The sequence below is a fragment of the Styela clava genome, chromosome 5 (assembly GCF_964204865.1).
Source record: "Styela clava chromosome 5, kaStyClav1.hap1.2, whole genome shotgun sequence".
Lineage (NCBI taxonomy): Eukaryota > Metazoa > Chordata > Ascidiacea > Stolidobranchia > Styelidae > Styela > Styela clava.
Window position 1 is genome coordinate 3549378 of NC_135254.1, and position 17469 is coordinate 3566846.

General features: G+C 34.6%; 3 protein-coding genes across 2 annotated transcripts in view; 1 reads left to right on the plus strand and 2 right to left on the minus strand.

Annotated features, from left to right (window-relative positions):
* The window catches only part of LOC144422696 (uncharacterized), a 486406-nt gene that overhangs the window by 449453 nt on the left and 19484 nt on the right, over positions 1 to 17469 (plus strand). The window lies entirely within an intron of this gene.
* The window catches only part of LOC120332866 (FGFR1 oncogene partner 2 homolog), a 424145-nt gene that overhangs the window by 168582 nt on the left and 238094 nt on the right, over positions 1 to 17469 (minus strand).
* The window catches only part of LOC120329781 (FGFR1 oncogene partner 2 homolog), a 443159-nt gene that overhangs the window by 105135 nt on the left and 320555 nt on the right, over positions 1 to 17469 (minus strand). Inside the window, exons 3-5 of the mRNA XM_078112444.1 lie at positions 2846 to 3004; positions 624 to 765; positions 5 to 149 (exon numbers count right to left, since the gene is read on the minus strand). Of these exons, the coding sequence (XP_077968570.1) occupies positions 705 to 765; positions 2846 to 3004 (220 nt within the window). The 3' untranslated portion in view covers positions 5 to 149; positions 624 to 704. The remainder of the gene's footprint in view (positions 1 to 4; positions 150 to 623; positions 766 to 2845; positions 3005 to 17469) is intronic.

Here is a 17469-nt window from a genome sequence, read left to right on the forward strand (position 1 = left end):
ATACTTTTGGTGCTTAGTAAATTTCATCATCTGCTGTCTGTACTTGGTCATGATAAGTTCCAATGCGTTCTAATGGTCGGTCAAACTTTGTCGCAATTCATCGTTCTCATGTTGTAGGTACCGAATTGCATTATTTTCTTGCTGAATACCTTGAAGACAGAAATGGGAATTTGGCAAACATAACTTTGTTTGAGATTTACATTTTATTATTTTTTTTACTATTAAGGGGGGTGTGCAACATTTTTTGGTTGACCATATAACCAACTTCATACAGTTAGCCGGGCCACACAAAAAATCAATGCGAGAAAGACAAAAGAATACGACTGTTGCTCAGCGTTCCAATAATAAAGACACAAGTGAAAACAATGAAAACATGTATTTTTACCCACATGAGCAGCTTTTTTAACATAACTGTTAGATTCAGATTTTATGCTTGATGGGGAAATTTGAGTGTTGACAAGGGCCACACTGAATGGTTTGGTGGGCCGGGCTCCAGTGTTCAGTAAAAATAAAAATCGAACATTTATGCCTGAAAATATCATACAGGGAAAGATAATAAGAATAAATATCACATTAGAAACATGAACAAAGCTAGTACTGGTTCTTGTAAAAATTTGTCGTACCTAAGACTAAAGTAGACCTTGGTCTGTGTCCAGCAACTTTGTTCAGTTCAATTAAATTTTCTTGATATGTGTTTCTCGCTTTCATCTCGTTCTTGAGAGTTGAAGCCTGTTTGGCAAGACTTTCAGCAGCACTGTCATGATCCTGGGATAATAGATGAAATTAAATCATTTGGAAGTGTATGTTAGAAAGCATTGACAAGTTTGATTGTTGCAGTGCAGCCCACATAAACGCTCGTTGTTTGTATTTAAAATATTTCTGATTTGATGAGGACATCATTAATGACGTGGACAATATTTTTATGATCCGAGCCTTGAAAATTTTTTTGAAAGAGTCAAACCAGGTGGAGTTTCTTAATTTTGGACAGAAACTTTGTATTTGGTGTAGTATTACTTATTTTCTTTATTAGTAGTATAATACTGATTTCATTAGCTATGACATTATGAACTACTGTATTTAAAGTGTAGAAAAAGCTGGAGTTGACTTGTGCACAACAATAAGAATATATTAAAGCTAATTTACATATCTACATTACAGGCGCACACTTAGACAATGGAGAAAGCAGTAACAAACCAGCCTTCACATGAACAGCCATATGATAGCAAGGAGTCCATATTTTTATACCCAAAGGAACAGGGTGGTTCATGTGACGGCTGATCGGTCACGGCTTTTTTCGTCATTACGTCCACGCATCCTAAAAAGACTGGCTAACTAATCCCACACCCAACATGTACTGGTAACCAGACGAGAGACTGTGGTTCGCCATGTGATTAAGCCCTCTTATTAACTTTCCCTGCCCCCGGGAATAGTTTGATTTATTTTGAAAACTCCATAACACACAAAAATTAAAAATGGAGAATTCTGGGAGTAAGCGAAACCTATAAAGAAGTTTAAAACATGAGAAATATCATGTTCCTGTCCACCAACACACACAAAAACCCAATTAAACGAGGCCTGGGCAATAATTTGAAGGACCAAAATACTCAACAGTATTGAACTTTCAGACTGTTGTACTTTTATCAATAAATAGCAAAATCGTAATAAACAGTAAAGAAAGTTAGAAGTCTCCATGATAAGGGGTGTAGTTTCGTACCTAAAGTACTTCTAGTGGGTGTAACATAACAATTTTTGCATATGTCAATCCTACCCTGAATATTACGTCACAGTGACCTAATAAAGCCCTACAAACTGTCATCCAAGACGTGCAGACGATCACCTGATATTGAGCAAGCTATTTCTCTCGTTTTTTCATCGCAACGATTCCGATATGAAAAAGACCACTGACGATAGTGAGTTCTTTATGAGTGTGTTGGGGCAGATGCCATTTTGGACAATCGTAGCAAGGTCTATAGATGATTGTGGCGTCGTAATGACATAATTTTTGGATGGCGTAGTCAGGTGGGGTTAGGATTGACATGTGCAAAAATTGTTATGCTACGTCAACTAGAAGTACAAAACTACGCGAGACCCAATGGTAGTCCAGTCTGGATTTCATGGCATTTTTACACGAGAAATTGGGCATGCAATCACAGATCCTGGCGTGCAATCAGTGGCCGTGGCACGCCAAAGGTCTGAGCCTGCGTGCAAACTTACCGAAAAGTGAATGAAAACCTAGATTCTTAGCGAGCAACTAACTGGTCTTGTATGAAACGAAAAACGAACAAAAAAGTGTAAAATGATTTACGCAGAACGTCTCAACTGGGTCTTTCACGCACAGTCCAGTCTCGCAAAACGTTGACGAAGTATTTTTGCATAGGTCAAAGGTTAGTTAATCAGCCCATTGGGTAATTTAACATGGCCACCTTATGCTGCCACAACCAGACTAAAACCAAATTTCGTCGTTTTAGCTAAAAATAGCTCAAGGAATTTGTTGAGATTGCGATCAAATTTAGTTTAGGCAGGAGGCATACGGGTTTACATTTTTGCTTTTTGGCCCCTGGTCCTAAAACCTTGCCCTCCCCTGGTTAAGAGCATTTGCCTAATCCAATAATTTGTCTTCTGGCTTTGTTTTATTCAACTAGGATTGCTCATATTAGGGATAAGATATTATTTTTATCATGAGGAAGAGGAAAGCTGATAAGATGGCTTAGTCATGGCGAACCATGGCCTCACGCCCATTTACCAGTCCATGGCAGATATAGTGTTAGTTAGCCAGTTATTTTCATTCGCTTCAGATTCATGACATTTTGAAAAAAATATTAGTAAAGCAATTAACTTTCCTCACCCTGGGATTATAAAAAATGTTGATACTTTTGGTACTCTGTAAACTTCATCATCTGCTGTTTGTACTTGGTCATGATGAGTTCCAATGTGTTCTGATGGTTGGTCACACTCGCAAATCATCGTTTCCATGTTGGGGAGATCGGATCGCAATATTTTCTTCCTATTTTGAAATTTAAAATGCCAATTTATTTACCACATGGGATTTTATAAATTTATTTACAGTGCGATTTGGTACTCCTGTAGTATGCAAACCAAAATGGCGGACACCGGAATGTAGTATGTGTACCAGGCCATAATTTCAGGTACATATACTACAGGAGTCACTCGACTAGTCCCCGAAATCGGAATCAAATTATGGCCTAATCCTAACCTGGTACACATTTTACATTTTGGTGTCCGCCATCTTGGTCCACATACTACAGGAGTACCTGCAATTTATTTCATTCAGAATGAAGAAAATATCGATTTGATCAAGGTTTTTATTTCTGATCTCTAAGCAAGACAGTAGACAAGCACCCATGAAACATTCGCTTGATACTAGGCTGATTAGGGCTGATCTAGAAGTTCAAACCAGTCCATTATCGCAGTGTGCAATGCTTTGCTATTGCCTCATCTAACTAATCCTTACTTAGGATTAGCTCACTGGTGGGCCAATAATATGATAGCACCCCAAAAAAAAGTATATGAATGCAAGGTTTTCATATTCAAAATTTCAATATCCTGAATCAGACCCAACTATGATAGATTAGAATAGGAAAAGTAAGGTTGGACAATAACAGTACAGAACCTAAAACGGGAGAAGGGAAAGAAATTTATTGCAAGGTTATTGATCCGATTGATTTAGTTGTTTCAGCCAAAACATTTTGGACAAATTTAATTTGAGCCTTTTAAATTTTATTTTCATTGCATTAATTATTTAGTTTCAAGTGTTTGTCTTGGAATGTCACAAATACAAAGAGTGAAAACAGGAGTTAGAAAATCTTGATATAAAACATCTTTCATACCCAAGACTAGAGGTTGTGTCCAGCAGCTTTATTCATTTCAATCAAATTTCCTTGATATGTGCTTCAGCTTCAGGTGCTTCAAAAATGGAAGCTGACGGCTCTTGTGTGTTATATCCCTTTTTGCATTCATCTGCTTTGTCAGATATAAAATATTTTTCTAACAAATTCGCTTGCCAAGTTGATAATTTGGACAATACCGGTACCGGTATCATTTGGAAAACCGAAAATACGGTACCGAAAATATTTCCCTAAAGCTAAATCGGCGAACTCCAGAACTCGTTCAAAAACATCTCTGGGTATCTCTATCGCCCCTGATGGTGATACCGTCGCCATAAGAATCGGCAGTGATCACCTGAGTTCTGAATAGAGTTAAATGGTTTGTAGTGGATTCTATTTTCTACCTATCTATTGCAGTGATCACCCATAGATTTTACATAACAACAAGATGGCAAGCACCGTACTTTTACGCAACCCCGTGCAACTAACTCGTCCCATTATGGCGTCATATGGACGCCATTTTCGATCACTCGGCTCGGGTAGTGTGACGCAAACAAGCCTAATTTTAGTAGTTTTAAAAGGCTATTTGGGCAGATTTAAATCAGTGGTTATATTCCGAGGGCGCAGAAATCCGATAGGACGTCTCAATCAGTATCGAACCCAATACGGGGCACTTACATTAACAACCCACGCCGCTCGGTAACAAACATAATATAGACGCAACGCACGGTTAGTAAAGTTCATTTCGATTTTCCGTAACACTAAAACAAATATATAGGCAATGCAAGTCAACACACACATATAGCCTACGGAAAATCGGGAAAGTAGGCAAAATAGGATAGGATAGGATTTACATATTTATCCCGGGGGAGAGGAAAGCCGATAAGATAGCTTATCCATATGGCGAACCACGGCTACTCGTCCGGTTACCATTCCAAGTCGGGTATGGGATTAGATTTACTGTATTGTTTGTTTTCGGAAGCATGGACTTGGTGGTGGAGGAAGCCGTAACCGACCAGCGGTTACGTGAACCACCCAACGACGGCGAGGAGTCCAGCAATCCTCTCGCACATAACCATCCCTGCATGGGATTCGAACCTGCGAACCCACGCAGAGTAGTTAGAGGTGCGGTGGCGAGCGTATTCCTAACGCTTAGCCCGTTGAGCCACACCGCCGCGCCTAAATCTAATACTTTTCAAGACCTGATGATGCTAGGTCTACCAACCGTCCCGGGACAGTCCCGGAATCGACGCTTGGCCTCCCGGTTTCCCGGAATTTACTGATAACCAAGGCGTCCTGATGGCGCAACAAATCCTCCATGTTGATTTTTTCATTAGGATAGTAGACACCAGAGTTGGATCAATTTTAATTGATGTAATTAATTACAGTTTTTCATGTAATTGTAATGTAATGGAGGCATTTTCATTCTGTGTTATTGTAATTTGCTAAAATTTTCGCTCGATTACTCTACACAATTAAACTAAACTTAGTATTTTGGAAATGGATGAACATCAAACAAACTCTCCCGAAAACTGTGTTGTACCACTTCCTGCACCATTGTCAGAGTTTTTTTTTTAAATCTTTGAGCAGCACTGAGGCATGCTGTTATACCAAATGTTATAATTATAAATGTAATTTGATATTTTTTGCACGGAGTAATTGTTATGTAATTAAAAAATTTAAGGAAGTAATTGTAATTAAACTGAATTGATCCCTCTCTGGTAGACAAACACAGTTTCACACTACAATAGGCTTAAATGACTAAAACAAACTAAATTTTTCGACAGTAAAGGCGACGTCAAATGGGACTGTAGCTAAATATTGATGTCAATGTTACTGTGGCGTACCAAAATTGATATCACCACTCAGGTTCTTTCTGCCAGCTTCTTGGACACTGAAGTTGCAATAGATGTCGATCACAAAATAATCTTCTTGCGGTTCCAACCACAGCAGAGTAACTAAGTTAACTAACTAGATTAATTATACACCTGTAAGAACTTAATACAACCAAATACTCCAATAAGAAATACAATAAACAAATAAAAACACAGTACAAATACCGTAGGATACATACGTAACACAAGATACGGAATTTGTCTATGACGCCACAGTCATGAACTATTTACTTATAATGGGATACTAAAAACCGGGTAAAACATACCTAGATATACATAAGAATAACTAGTATGACACTAAAGATACAACACAAATCCTATCTTATCGACAAACACGTAATATACATGAAAATACGCATAGAAATCACACAGGAAATAAACTGCGAAAGTAGACTAGTTACGGAAGTGGTAAATACAAGCTAACTAGTGAACAGAGCTATGCCAAACTGGAGAAATAGTAAACCTGTACTACTAATATCATTTTACAACAAGAATTACACAGATTAACGGCACTAAACACTATAATAATAACCTAAAACACAGAGGAATATCCACACTGCCGGCACTCTGACAAACCAGCTAAAAAAGAAAGTTACACAGTTGCTCACTAATGACTCAAGTGGTAAGAATAAATATGGGCATACAGAATAAAACAGAGTTATAGACGTGGTCGTCTCATTACATTATAAATTCGCCCTTTTTAGACACTTTAGCTGCATAATTAAATTGTAAACGTCCTTACCAATGGCAGTACAACGAGAAAGAGAGATTTTATTATTTTGTCGACGACCATATGGTCATCGAAGTCAGCGCTCACCATATACGCTGATGTGATTAAGATTATCACTGAAAGATGACCAGTGGCAAAACTTGAACTATTACGATAATATTTTTACAATATATTTGGGAACAAAATGAGGGGATCCTTAGATAAAAGCAATGTAATAAATGTGTGTTCTTAAAACAAACAAAAAAAAGCGTCGGGGGTGTCCGGTGTTGCATTCGTTAAATAAAACAATCTAAAGAGGCCAGAATATTGTGATGGAAATTCATACCTACCTGATTAATCAATTTAACGGGGTTTGAACGATAATAATCAGGAAAAAATAATAAACTGGCTATATATACAAAGTGGATCAGGGAATTGATGTGAATGTGTCTGAACGTGAAAAATAATAAAGTGCAACTCAGTGGTAGGCTTACATACACATTACTGAAAAAAACTAACACACTGGATAGGGCAAGAGGAATTTTATTCATAGGTTTGTCATAATCTGAAAATGTTTAAAAATTGCATGAACTTTATATATATATGTTTGGGATTTTTACAAACTTGCACGCCAAAAATGTTAATACTTATCAAAAAGTTTTAGCAGATGGGTTTTGAAAACGTTTCTGACTCACACAAGAGGTTAATCGATAGGAAAATTCAATAATTCACATCTTGCGAATCGTGTTTACAAAACGAAGTAATGATCATCATAGGGATAGTGAACGTTTTTATTCAAATATTCGTTGTTACAGTATGATTCACGAAACCATCATAAACGAACTGATCCCACTAATAGTTCAGAGCAATTTGAAAACATTTTAATTAACCAAAAATAGAAATAATATTATCAAATAACAAAGATATGAAAAAAAAACATTTAATTGATCAACAATACCTAAATATAAAAGACATGGAAAAGAATTGCTATTCGATTGACCAACAATAGAAATTTCAACAATTAAATAACAAAGACATGAAAAAGTCTACATTAATTGAAACTCCCGCAGTATGTGTACCAGGTTAAAGCTAGGCCCAATTTTTATTCCGACTTTCCTTATCTTAGTTCCATTACGAGATCGGGACTGCCCATGTCAGCCAAGCGATGGTGGCTAAATATGAGTGCCTATTCATGAAATTGACTTTAACAAATAATCTTTGTTTTCATGTTCAATTTTAAGTCTTTTAATCGCTAAAAAGTTATTTAATTTGTAATAATTTGAATAATTAAAAACACAAAAAATAGCACTCCTGTGTTATAATGAAAGTTTTTTGTTGTTTTATACCCCCCCCCCCAAAAAACGATTTGAGTGAAATACTTCCCCCCCCCCCCCCCCCCCAATTTTCAAAAAATTAAAATCCATTTTGCCTCAGTTTAGGCGTGTAACTGTTCATCAGAAAATAAAACTCAGAAGCCAGTAACAAAATGTGTGTTACACAGTGTAATGTGGTTCTGGACACATGCAACAGTCCACTCACTGTGCGCAAAGTAGTAACCATCAAATTGCGTCCTCAGTCTACAATCTACAATACATCATATGCATAAACAGAAGCCATAGTACTTCTGAAGTCATTCTTGAGGCTTAGACAGCAATCTCACACTCTTATGCTGTATATGACCCAACATTATAGGCTTCTGGCACAACTGGTTTGTCCTGGTGGCACCTGGAGTAGGATGTTTTGATGAAACCTAAAACGTAAGGTGAAACGATTCATTTCAAGACATTCAAACTGACAATTACAGATTTCTGTGGCATTCAAAACTCACTGTAGGCCTATTGTTCTTTTTTGAAATTTCATCTCAGTCAATATTTTAGCTAATTCAGGTTTTAATGATTTGAATTTTTTGATGAATTTGGCTCATCGATATTGTCTATGTCCCATTTTATTTTTTCCCATTTATCCGTCCTCTTCGGTTCAAATTGATATTTTTCAAAAATGAGTCTGAAAATGGGATGAGTTGTAGGTTATAAAATGAACGTATTTTTGAAATAGCAAGCGTTGAAGTTGACAGTGACCTAACTAAACACGCATTCCGTTCAGAAGATTAGAATTTAAAAGATAAAGCATTATTTCCGCTAAGCTCCGAATTGTCTATTCATTGCTGTTAATTAGGCTACTATGAATTGTTGTGACCGCAGGACTCCAAGAAAACCTACCACTACATAGGCTTTATGTTCCCGAAAATGTTGCTGTTTTTATACATCATGTACCAATCCCATTGAAGGGAATTGAAATAAAAGAACACTTTGAAAACAACCATGGAAAAATAGGAGAAGTTCTCCCATTAAAAGACAGGTTCAACATAAAAAATGGTATTCGTAGATTTTTTATAAGAAAAGATGATATTATGGAAAAACCCATCAAGAGTTATGTCAAAATAAAGGGACATTCTCTTTTCGTTAAATATTGGGGACAAAAACCAACTTGTCGCATTTGTGGCAAAACTGGTCATTTGAAGAACGCATGTGAGGAATTCATTCCAAAATTTGTAAAATACAAAGATACAGGACAAAAATTAACAAGTCCAGAAAATGTAAGAGATGACTAAACCATATTAGCACCCAGACAAGAAAAAGAAACTACACCCAGACAAGAAAAAGAAACTATTGATATAGAACCAGTAAAAGATGCTAGTAATAGTATCAATGAAGAGAGTCAAACAAAAAGAAACCCAAAACAAAGCACACCAGCAAATGCAGAAGAATGTGCAACTGTATCAAGTTTACAACCTGAAATGTTTGGCAACATCTCAGACATCAGTGAAGATAATGAAATTAATGGAAAAGGGAATGAAGAACAGATGCACTCTGAGAATTCGACAAGCAAATCTAATTCATCAGAGAAAACTATATTATAAGTTTTGGGACGAGACAAACAACAGCAAGAAAATCTAACACAAAAAATATCTACTAACACTGATTCAAATGAAAGATCACCACCAAGAAAGAAAAAAACGGGGAGAAAACAAAGAACTATGACCATAAAAGAGGCAAATGAATATCTTCAGAGTATGAGCGAATAACACTTTTAATTCTTCTCATATTACCAAACCAAAAAACAAATAAGAAATAAAAAAACACATATAATGGTGCTGTATTTAACAATATTAACAATTAATGAAAATGGAATAAGAGACAACCAAAAACGAAAAGATGTTTTTCATGAATTAACCAAGCAAAAAGCAGATGTGATATTTTTACAAGAAACGCACTGCACACCAGACGTTGAATTAAAATGGCGCCGGGAGTGGAAATGGGATACAAGTTTATGGAATAGCGGGAACTCAAACTCTAGGGGTGTCGCTATATTACTTAAATCAAAACTGAACAATTTTTCATTTAGTAATATTTCTTTTGACAATAATGGAAGAGTAGTGACTGCTAATATAAACATCCATGGAAAAATAATTCATTTTGTTAATATTTATGCCCCCTGCAGAACAAGCATTATAACACAAGAAAACTTTTATAACAACAGCTACAGATTCATACATTCACAGTATTCTGTTATTTTGGGAGGTGACATGAACTGTGTTCAGGATGTTGACCGTGACTGTGATAGATCGGAAAGCACCAAACGAGCTAAAAAGGAATACATTACTGAGGCGTTAAATGAACTTATAGACACCTTTAATTTGATAGATTCTGTGGAATATTTTCCAAATAACAATACTTTTTACACATGGCGAAACAACACCGTACAAGCAAGGTTAGATCGTATCTACTGCTCGCAAAACTTGTGTTCAGTATCAAATTTATACTGTTGTCCAACTTATATTTCTGATCATGATATGTATTCGGTTGATATTGAAGTTTACACCAACTTGGAAGAAAGAGGGAGCGGATTCTGGAAAAACAATGTATCAGTTTATAATAGTGAAATATATATTGAAGAACTTAAACATAAATGGGATAATTGGCGCACATTGAAAGTATTATTTAATACAAAGACTCAATGGTGGACCGAAATAAAGAAAAAAATAAAAGATTTAACAATCAAACATTCTGTTAAACAAGCAAAAGATGAAAAAGCACAATATCGCAAAGAAATGAAACAGATGGAAGAACTAAAAGAAAGATTAGACAGAGGAGATAAAGTTCTAACTTTATTCAATAAAACAAAAAGAGAAGTACTAAAAAAACAAAAGCAGAAGAATAGTAAAATTAGATTTCAAAATTTGGCCCATTTCTATGACACGTATGAAAAATGTAACAAGGCATTCTTTAAAAAATTGAGAAAAAAACATGAAGAATGTTACATTAAAAAATTAAGAGACACAGAAGATGTGGTACAAGAAAAATTGGTGGAAAAGATGGCAATAGTTAAAGAATTCTACCAGAAACTATACAAAAAACAAAATACCAACATGAAAACTCAAAAAGATTTTGTGGAAGGTATTCCAGATTCATTAAAACTAGAAGAGGATGATGCAGAAACATTACAGAGACCGATTATCTTTGCGGCAGTTCAAGAAACAATCAAATCTTTCAAAAAAGACAAAACTTCGGGACCAGACGGCATAAGTGTCGAATTTTATATAAAATGTTGGAATATAATTGGAAATGATTTTTTTGAAGTTTTAGAAGAAGTGTATGAAAAAGGCCTCATTGCAAAAGATATGAAAAATGGATATACAACACTAATTCATAAGAAAGGTGAGATGGATCAAATAAAAAATTACAGACCTATATCATTGCTGAACACCGACTATAAGATACTTACAAAATTACTAGCGAATAGACTAAAACGACTACTACCTGAAATAATAGATAAACATCAAACCGCTGTTCCAGGAAGGAGAATATCAGATACACTCATCTTATTGAGAGATATATGTATACAGGAGGAGAACAAATTTGGAGAATCTTCTCTGCTTTCATTGGATTTAAACAAAGCCTTTGACAGCGTTGACCTGGAATATCTTTTTTGTGTACTACATAAATTTGGATTCAAAGAAAAATTTATAATTATACTTCGAACTTTGTATACCGAATCAGAAACTCGGGTGTTGATAAATGGATATTTAAGTCAAGCAGTTACATTAGAAAGAGGAGTTCGCCAAGGTGATCCACTAAGCTTATATACGTTCATAATAGCAATTGAACCCTTGCTCATTGCAAGAAATGCCCATAAAAGTATCAATGGAATTATGATCCCACACAATCAAGAAATAAAGCATCTAAGTTACGCTGATGATATCACCCTGACTGTAAGAAACAAAACTTCAATTTATTATACTCTGGATTTAATAAACAGATTTGAGCTAGCAACTGGCATGAAGTTGAACATTGGAAAAACAAAACTTTTAAAAATATGAAAATGGACTAATCCAAATTTTTTTCAAATCTCCATATTGTACAAAGTTTGAATGTACTCGGAGTAGTGTTTTCAAACTCTGATACAAGCAATAACAACTGGGAAGACTGTATGGATAATGTAAGGACTGTAATATGTGAACTGAAGGACATTCCTTTATCGCTCGATGGAAAATGTCTATTGATCAAACTTAAAATTTTACCTGTTTTCTTGTACTGTGCAAGAATATTCCCTATCCCGTTGTATATAGGAAAACAAATCAATGATATTATAGAAAAGTTTGTATTTAATGGTAGAAATACCCTAAGAATTGATACATTATGTAAAAACAAAATATTAGGAGGATATGATATAATTAATATTCCTCTTTTTACAATGTGCCTTTATGTCATGACTTCTTATGAATATTACTGTGATAGAATTAATGCTAATATTGAACACTGTAGACAATCCGTATATAATTTCATTGAATATAACATAGGGCAACAACTGAGTGTTATTTTTAAAATACCTGTAAATAATAGTGAGGGGTGACAGAATAGTGTTTCTTAGAGATGGTAGTTTGGAAAGAGCTTGTTCAAACATACATTGTAAAATATTGGCTAATAATATGAAAATTTTCAATTATAAACTTATGTGGGACATTCTTTCACTAAAAGTTAAACCAAAGATTAGACATATTACTGGAAATGATTTATGTGTACTTTGTTCTCAAGAACCAGAATTTATATCTCATTTATTTTGGAACTGTGCATTTACACAAAATGTATATGATTATGTTTTTTCTGTCGTATTAAAAATAAACAATTGCAAGTTAAAAAATATTTATAAAACATGTATTTTACTAGAACTAAATAATCAGTGTTTTTCACATTTATCATTAGTTGAACGTAATGCAGTCATACTTCTTCTATGTACTGCAAGATATAAAATATGGTTAGAACGTAATGCAGTAATTTTTGAAAATGTTAATCCAAGTGTAAATAATGTCATAACAAGAATTAGAAAATCCCTCTTAGCAAGGAAAAATATAGAACAACTTAGACATAATTCTAGTTTTATAAAAGAACTAGACATAATTTGTAAGAATCTATGACTAATTGTACAAATTTTTATTTTTCTGCTATAGATTAAAAACATATAAATCAATGTATATTTACTGATAAACATGGGAAACTTTATCTGGAATCAACAATGGAATAATATGAATGGCTGGATAATACTGAATGATGTTTACGAATATATTTGTTTATTATATGTAACTATGTTCTATGATTATTATTTTTTCATCATTTATTTATTTCAACAAAACTGTTATGAATCCACAACGTGGACCTTTAAAAAAAAAAAATACAGTTTTCCTAATCTGACACCTGAAGCCAGCGTTTAGAAAATCGTTGTAGTTCAACTTAACTTTAGATACCGGTAACTTTTCTGGGCTAACTTTAGTGAGTCGGATGGGCAACGTGATATAAATAATTAAATGTGACATCATCCTAAAACTCTGTACATCCTGCAGATTACTAGCCTGTCTTTCCTGATGTCAGTTTGATATTAGGCCATTCGTTTGACTAACCTCACACAACGAAATGCCAGGGCCGGATTTCCAGCCTCTACAATTATTTTCCCATTCGTTCCTTCACTCGGCATCTGCTGATAGCTTCAAGTTGCACTGTTTGCTATTCCCGCTGCAATTAGACGCCAAGCAGCCTATAATTTTATAGCAGAGGGTACCAGCCTAGCCGAGGATCACGCAGAACCACCGTAACCTCGCAGGCGACGTTAATCGAAAATGGCGGCCAATTTCCATTGTTGCGCAACTTAGGTATATATGGGCTTTGATCTCGTGATCCATGCCGCATTGATTATGTGGGAGAAGAATGCTGGACAGGTGGTTCACGGAACGGCTGGTCAAATGGTCGAAGTTTGAGGAATCTTGGAATGTTAGATTTGAATGGGGGATTACCCTGTGAACAACAGCGTCACCAATATATAGTTAATCTAATATTTCTATTCGGAACATTTTTCAAATCATGAACACCGATTAAATCTAGAAAATTTAGGGAAAGAATTGAATGAAGTTAGATTGAAAATATGTCGGCTTTGTTGCTTATTTTAAGCGGGTCAATTCTGAGCAGACTATGATCGCACTGAACAAAACTCAGCGCTATAGGCGGCCACTAAAGAACTGGTTCAAAATGAACACTTACAGCAAACTATCATGAATTATTCATGACATGAGTGTACCAACTTGGTCCAATTTTAACTATGCTAAACCAACATTTGTTTGACTAGATTCTTTAAGGTTCATCATGTTTTCTAATGTGCGGTGGCCATAAAAGTTTCTGTCTATCATAGTTAGCTTCACAACTCTGCGAAACTAGAAGACACAGCATGTCCCTACATAGATAAACATGCACAATTATCCCCAAACCAGTAATAACAACAGACTAGTTATTCACGAAAAGTTTGGATCATGTATGCCCTAACAATCAGAAGCGATGGCTCAGTGGTTAACATGTATTACACATCTTTGATTCCATGCACACCACCTCATCTAGTGTGTAATAAATTGAGTAGACAATATCGACCCCAAAAAATATTTAGGTTGTTTCAAGAAGATTAGCTCTTTACATGTCAGTGTCTGTTTGCCCTGTTGGGAGTGAAAACATGAACAAATATTGCATCAAATTTCTATAGCATTTTATAGAGTCTCTAATATAATGAAATTTGAATTGTGATATGCGTTTGTGTGCTTCTTAAACCAATCTATATTAGTATGAAGGACAAATGTCATGCTGAGATGGATTGCTGGTTTGAAACTAGACATGTTTGAATTTATTTTTTATAACATGTTTCATGTGTCCACTGCAAACTATGGACACCAGGTTTTGTTCAGTTTTGCTGGAAATCACTAGCCTTGTTAGTTGTTACGCATATTTTTATTTCAAAATTCTCTAAATCTCATAATTTTTTTAGATTGTAATTGTCATGTTGGATGGTTAAGGTGCGCATACGTATTCAACTTCATCCTAAGTTATGTTTGCCTTTCGGGTAGTTTGCTGTTATTACATTATTTTGTATTTTACAATCAAAATTAAATTCATTGAATGATTAGCTCCATATTCTCTTGACATTGATTTTCTAATAGGCAAGCAGAATACTGGAATACACAAAAAAATTATTTTCATTAACATTTTAAAGGCCTATATAACCTTAAGTCACACTTTATCTCTGATTATTTATTATATGATACTCGTGACTTCAAATGTTTTTTAAAATCACTGTCTCAAATTTTCGTTTCAGCCAAATATGAAAACAACGACTTTTTTGTTGATTTTCAAAGCTTCTACAGAGTAGCGAATGAAACACATGATTGAATAAAATTACTTTCAAAACCAACTTGGGGAGTAATATTTGAATTTGATCACAAGTTGTTGAGTTTGCACTGAATGTGAGTAAAACTGATTTTTGATTTTTTTACTCACAAACTTTTTACTCATAAAGTTACACTTTGTTGCCCACCATTCTTTAATATTTTAACTTGTGACCCCAATTACTATTAAAAATCTTTTTTCAAATTTGTTGGCAAGTTGCTGATCTTATTTTTTTTGTTTTTAATTAAACCTTCAGGCTTGCATATATTTTTCATACAATCATAGTGTTCTCCAAAAATCTGATATTTCTTGAATAGTTTTTCTTGTTTTGCGAATATTACCCCTAATTACTTAATAGGCCTAAATTAGTTTTGTCATCCATTAACTTTAATTCTGTGTAGGAATATTGTTAATGGGGAGTTTTTTTTACCGTGTGGGATTTTGTTGCAAACCACAGGATTATTACCGTATTTCCTTGTTTTCTGCTTGATTCACAGCAAAGTGATTATAGTCACTTTGATTCACAACAGCTGTAACAGTGCTAGGAAGGTGGGTAGTTGTAGGCTAAGTGGTCTTGAATGTCTTTTTTGTGTTTTACTTACATATATTCTTAACTGGTGTCTTTGAATCACTATATTTGTTGTGATAATGAATAACCTTGATGAGACACGCCCAGTTGTTTTGCCACCAGTCTACCAGTCTACCGGTACCAATCCAACTCTGGTATGGGAATACGGGCATTGTTTATTAAACTAATTGCTTGCTTAAAATGTGTGAAATGTGTAGTAGAGGAAGCTGTACAGATCAGCAGTTACAGAATTATGAGAACTACCCTACTTTACTGTAGTGTTTATTTATACAGTTATAATGCATAACTAAAGCAAGCACGCAAATTATACAAGTTAACTGAAAAATATATTAGAGTATACCGGTATCCAGTGAGAGACATGTTAGCTCGACCAGCTTCACTATCCGAATGTCCTTCAAGAATGCCGCACAGCAACGTGCTTGACAATGACGTCATAATAGCTATTGATCACCATATAGTGACAATTCACCATCACAACATGTACCAGAAAAAATAAGAACTTCCGCATATCCATCAAGTTCATGCTGCCGAAAACTTATACCGTAATTGGCTATATCAGTAGAATAAATATAATATTGTAAAATAGTTTAAAACATGAGAATAAATCATACTGTTGTCGGTCATGCTTAAAGCTAACCTGATAGAAACATCAGAGAATTAGGCAATAACAAATTAGTCAAAATATCCAAGATTGTTGCTAGTGAAATCAATTCTGCAATTTGTATTGCAAACCCTGCATTCATATTCTTCAGCTTCAGTATATAGATATATAGCTTGGTGTAAGCTAGCAAACTGAATAAAATAATGATAATAATTTGTGGGCAATCCGAAAAAAATGACACTTTTGAAAAACAGAATTTTCTAGCAAATATGAGCAGCAGTCTAATTTCAGTTTTGTATTAGGTATCAGGAATGTATGTATCAGGACCAAACTTGCAAACAATTTTGGTTTGGTTATGAGGAGCTGGCTCGTATTAAATAACATATTAAATGGTTTGGCAGTGGTTTTGGTCTGAATCAAGTGTCAGGAAAATTAAACAATGAAAATTTGTTGAATATACATTAATCATTATTTAATATAACCGTATATCCTACATAACCCTACAAATTGTAACACGTCAGACGAACCTATCACAGCAAATGGTTGCAGAAGAGATTTATCGAGAATTATAACCACTAATGTCTTTATTTAATAATGATAAAATGTGTCTCAAACCACTTTAAATTCATCCTCACTATCTCTGTCAAACTACCTAAAGAAATCTTTTCAGTCTAGTTTTGTGCGTATAAGCCGATTCCTTAGTCTGGCAACTTTTTTTTGAGTTAGGGACTCGGCTTATATGCAAGGATATGCGATAACCAAAAATAGCTGGTAGTTGAGTTTAATTTCAAGTATAACTTATGTCTCATAATTATGAAGGACTTATGCTTATGATACCAACTATTGCATATTTTTTTAAAAATGGTAATAAATGGCAAGTTGCATTATTTTTGAGTACAATCGTAACAAACTTGTAGCTATGCGAAGGCTGATGCATTATTTGGCAGTTTTTTATTGATTTACAAATTTTGCAAAGTAACATTTAATGCAAGTATAGCTAGTATTGACATGTGCAGAATGCAGATTCATGTTGAAAGTAATTTTCAAACCAAGTTATATTGGTAGTGGGTAGCC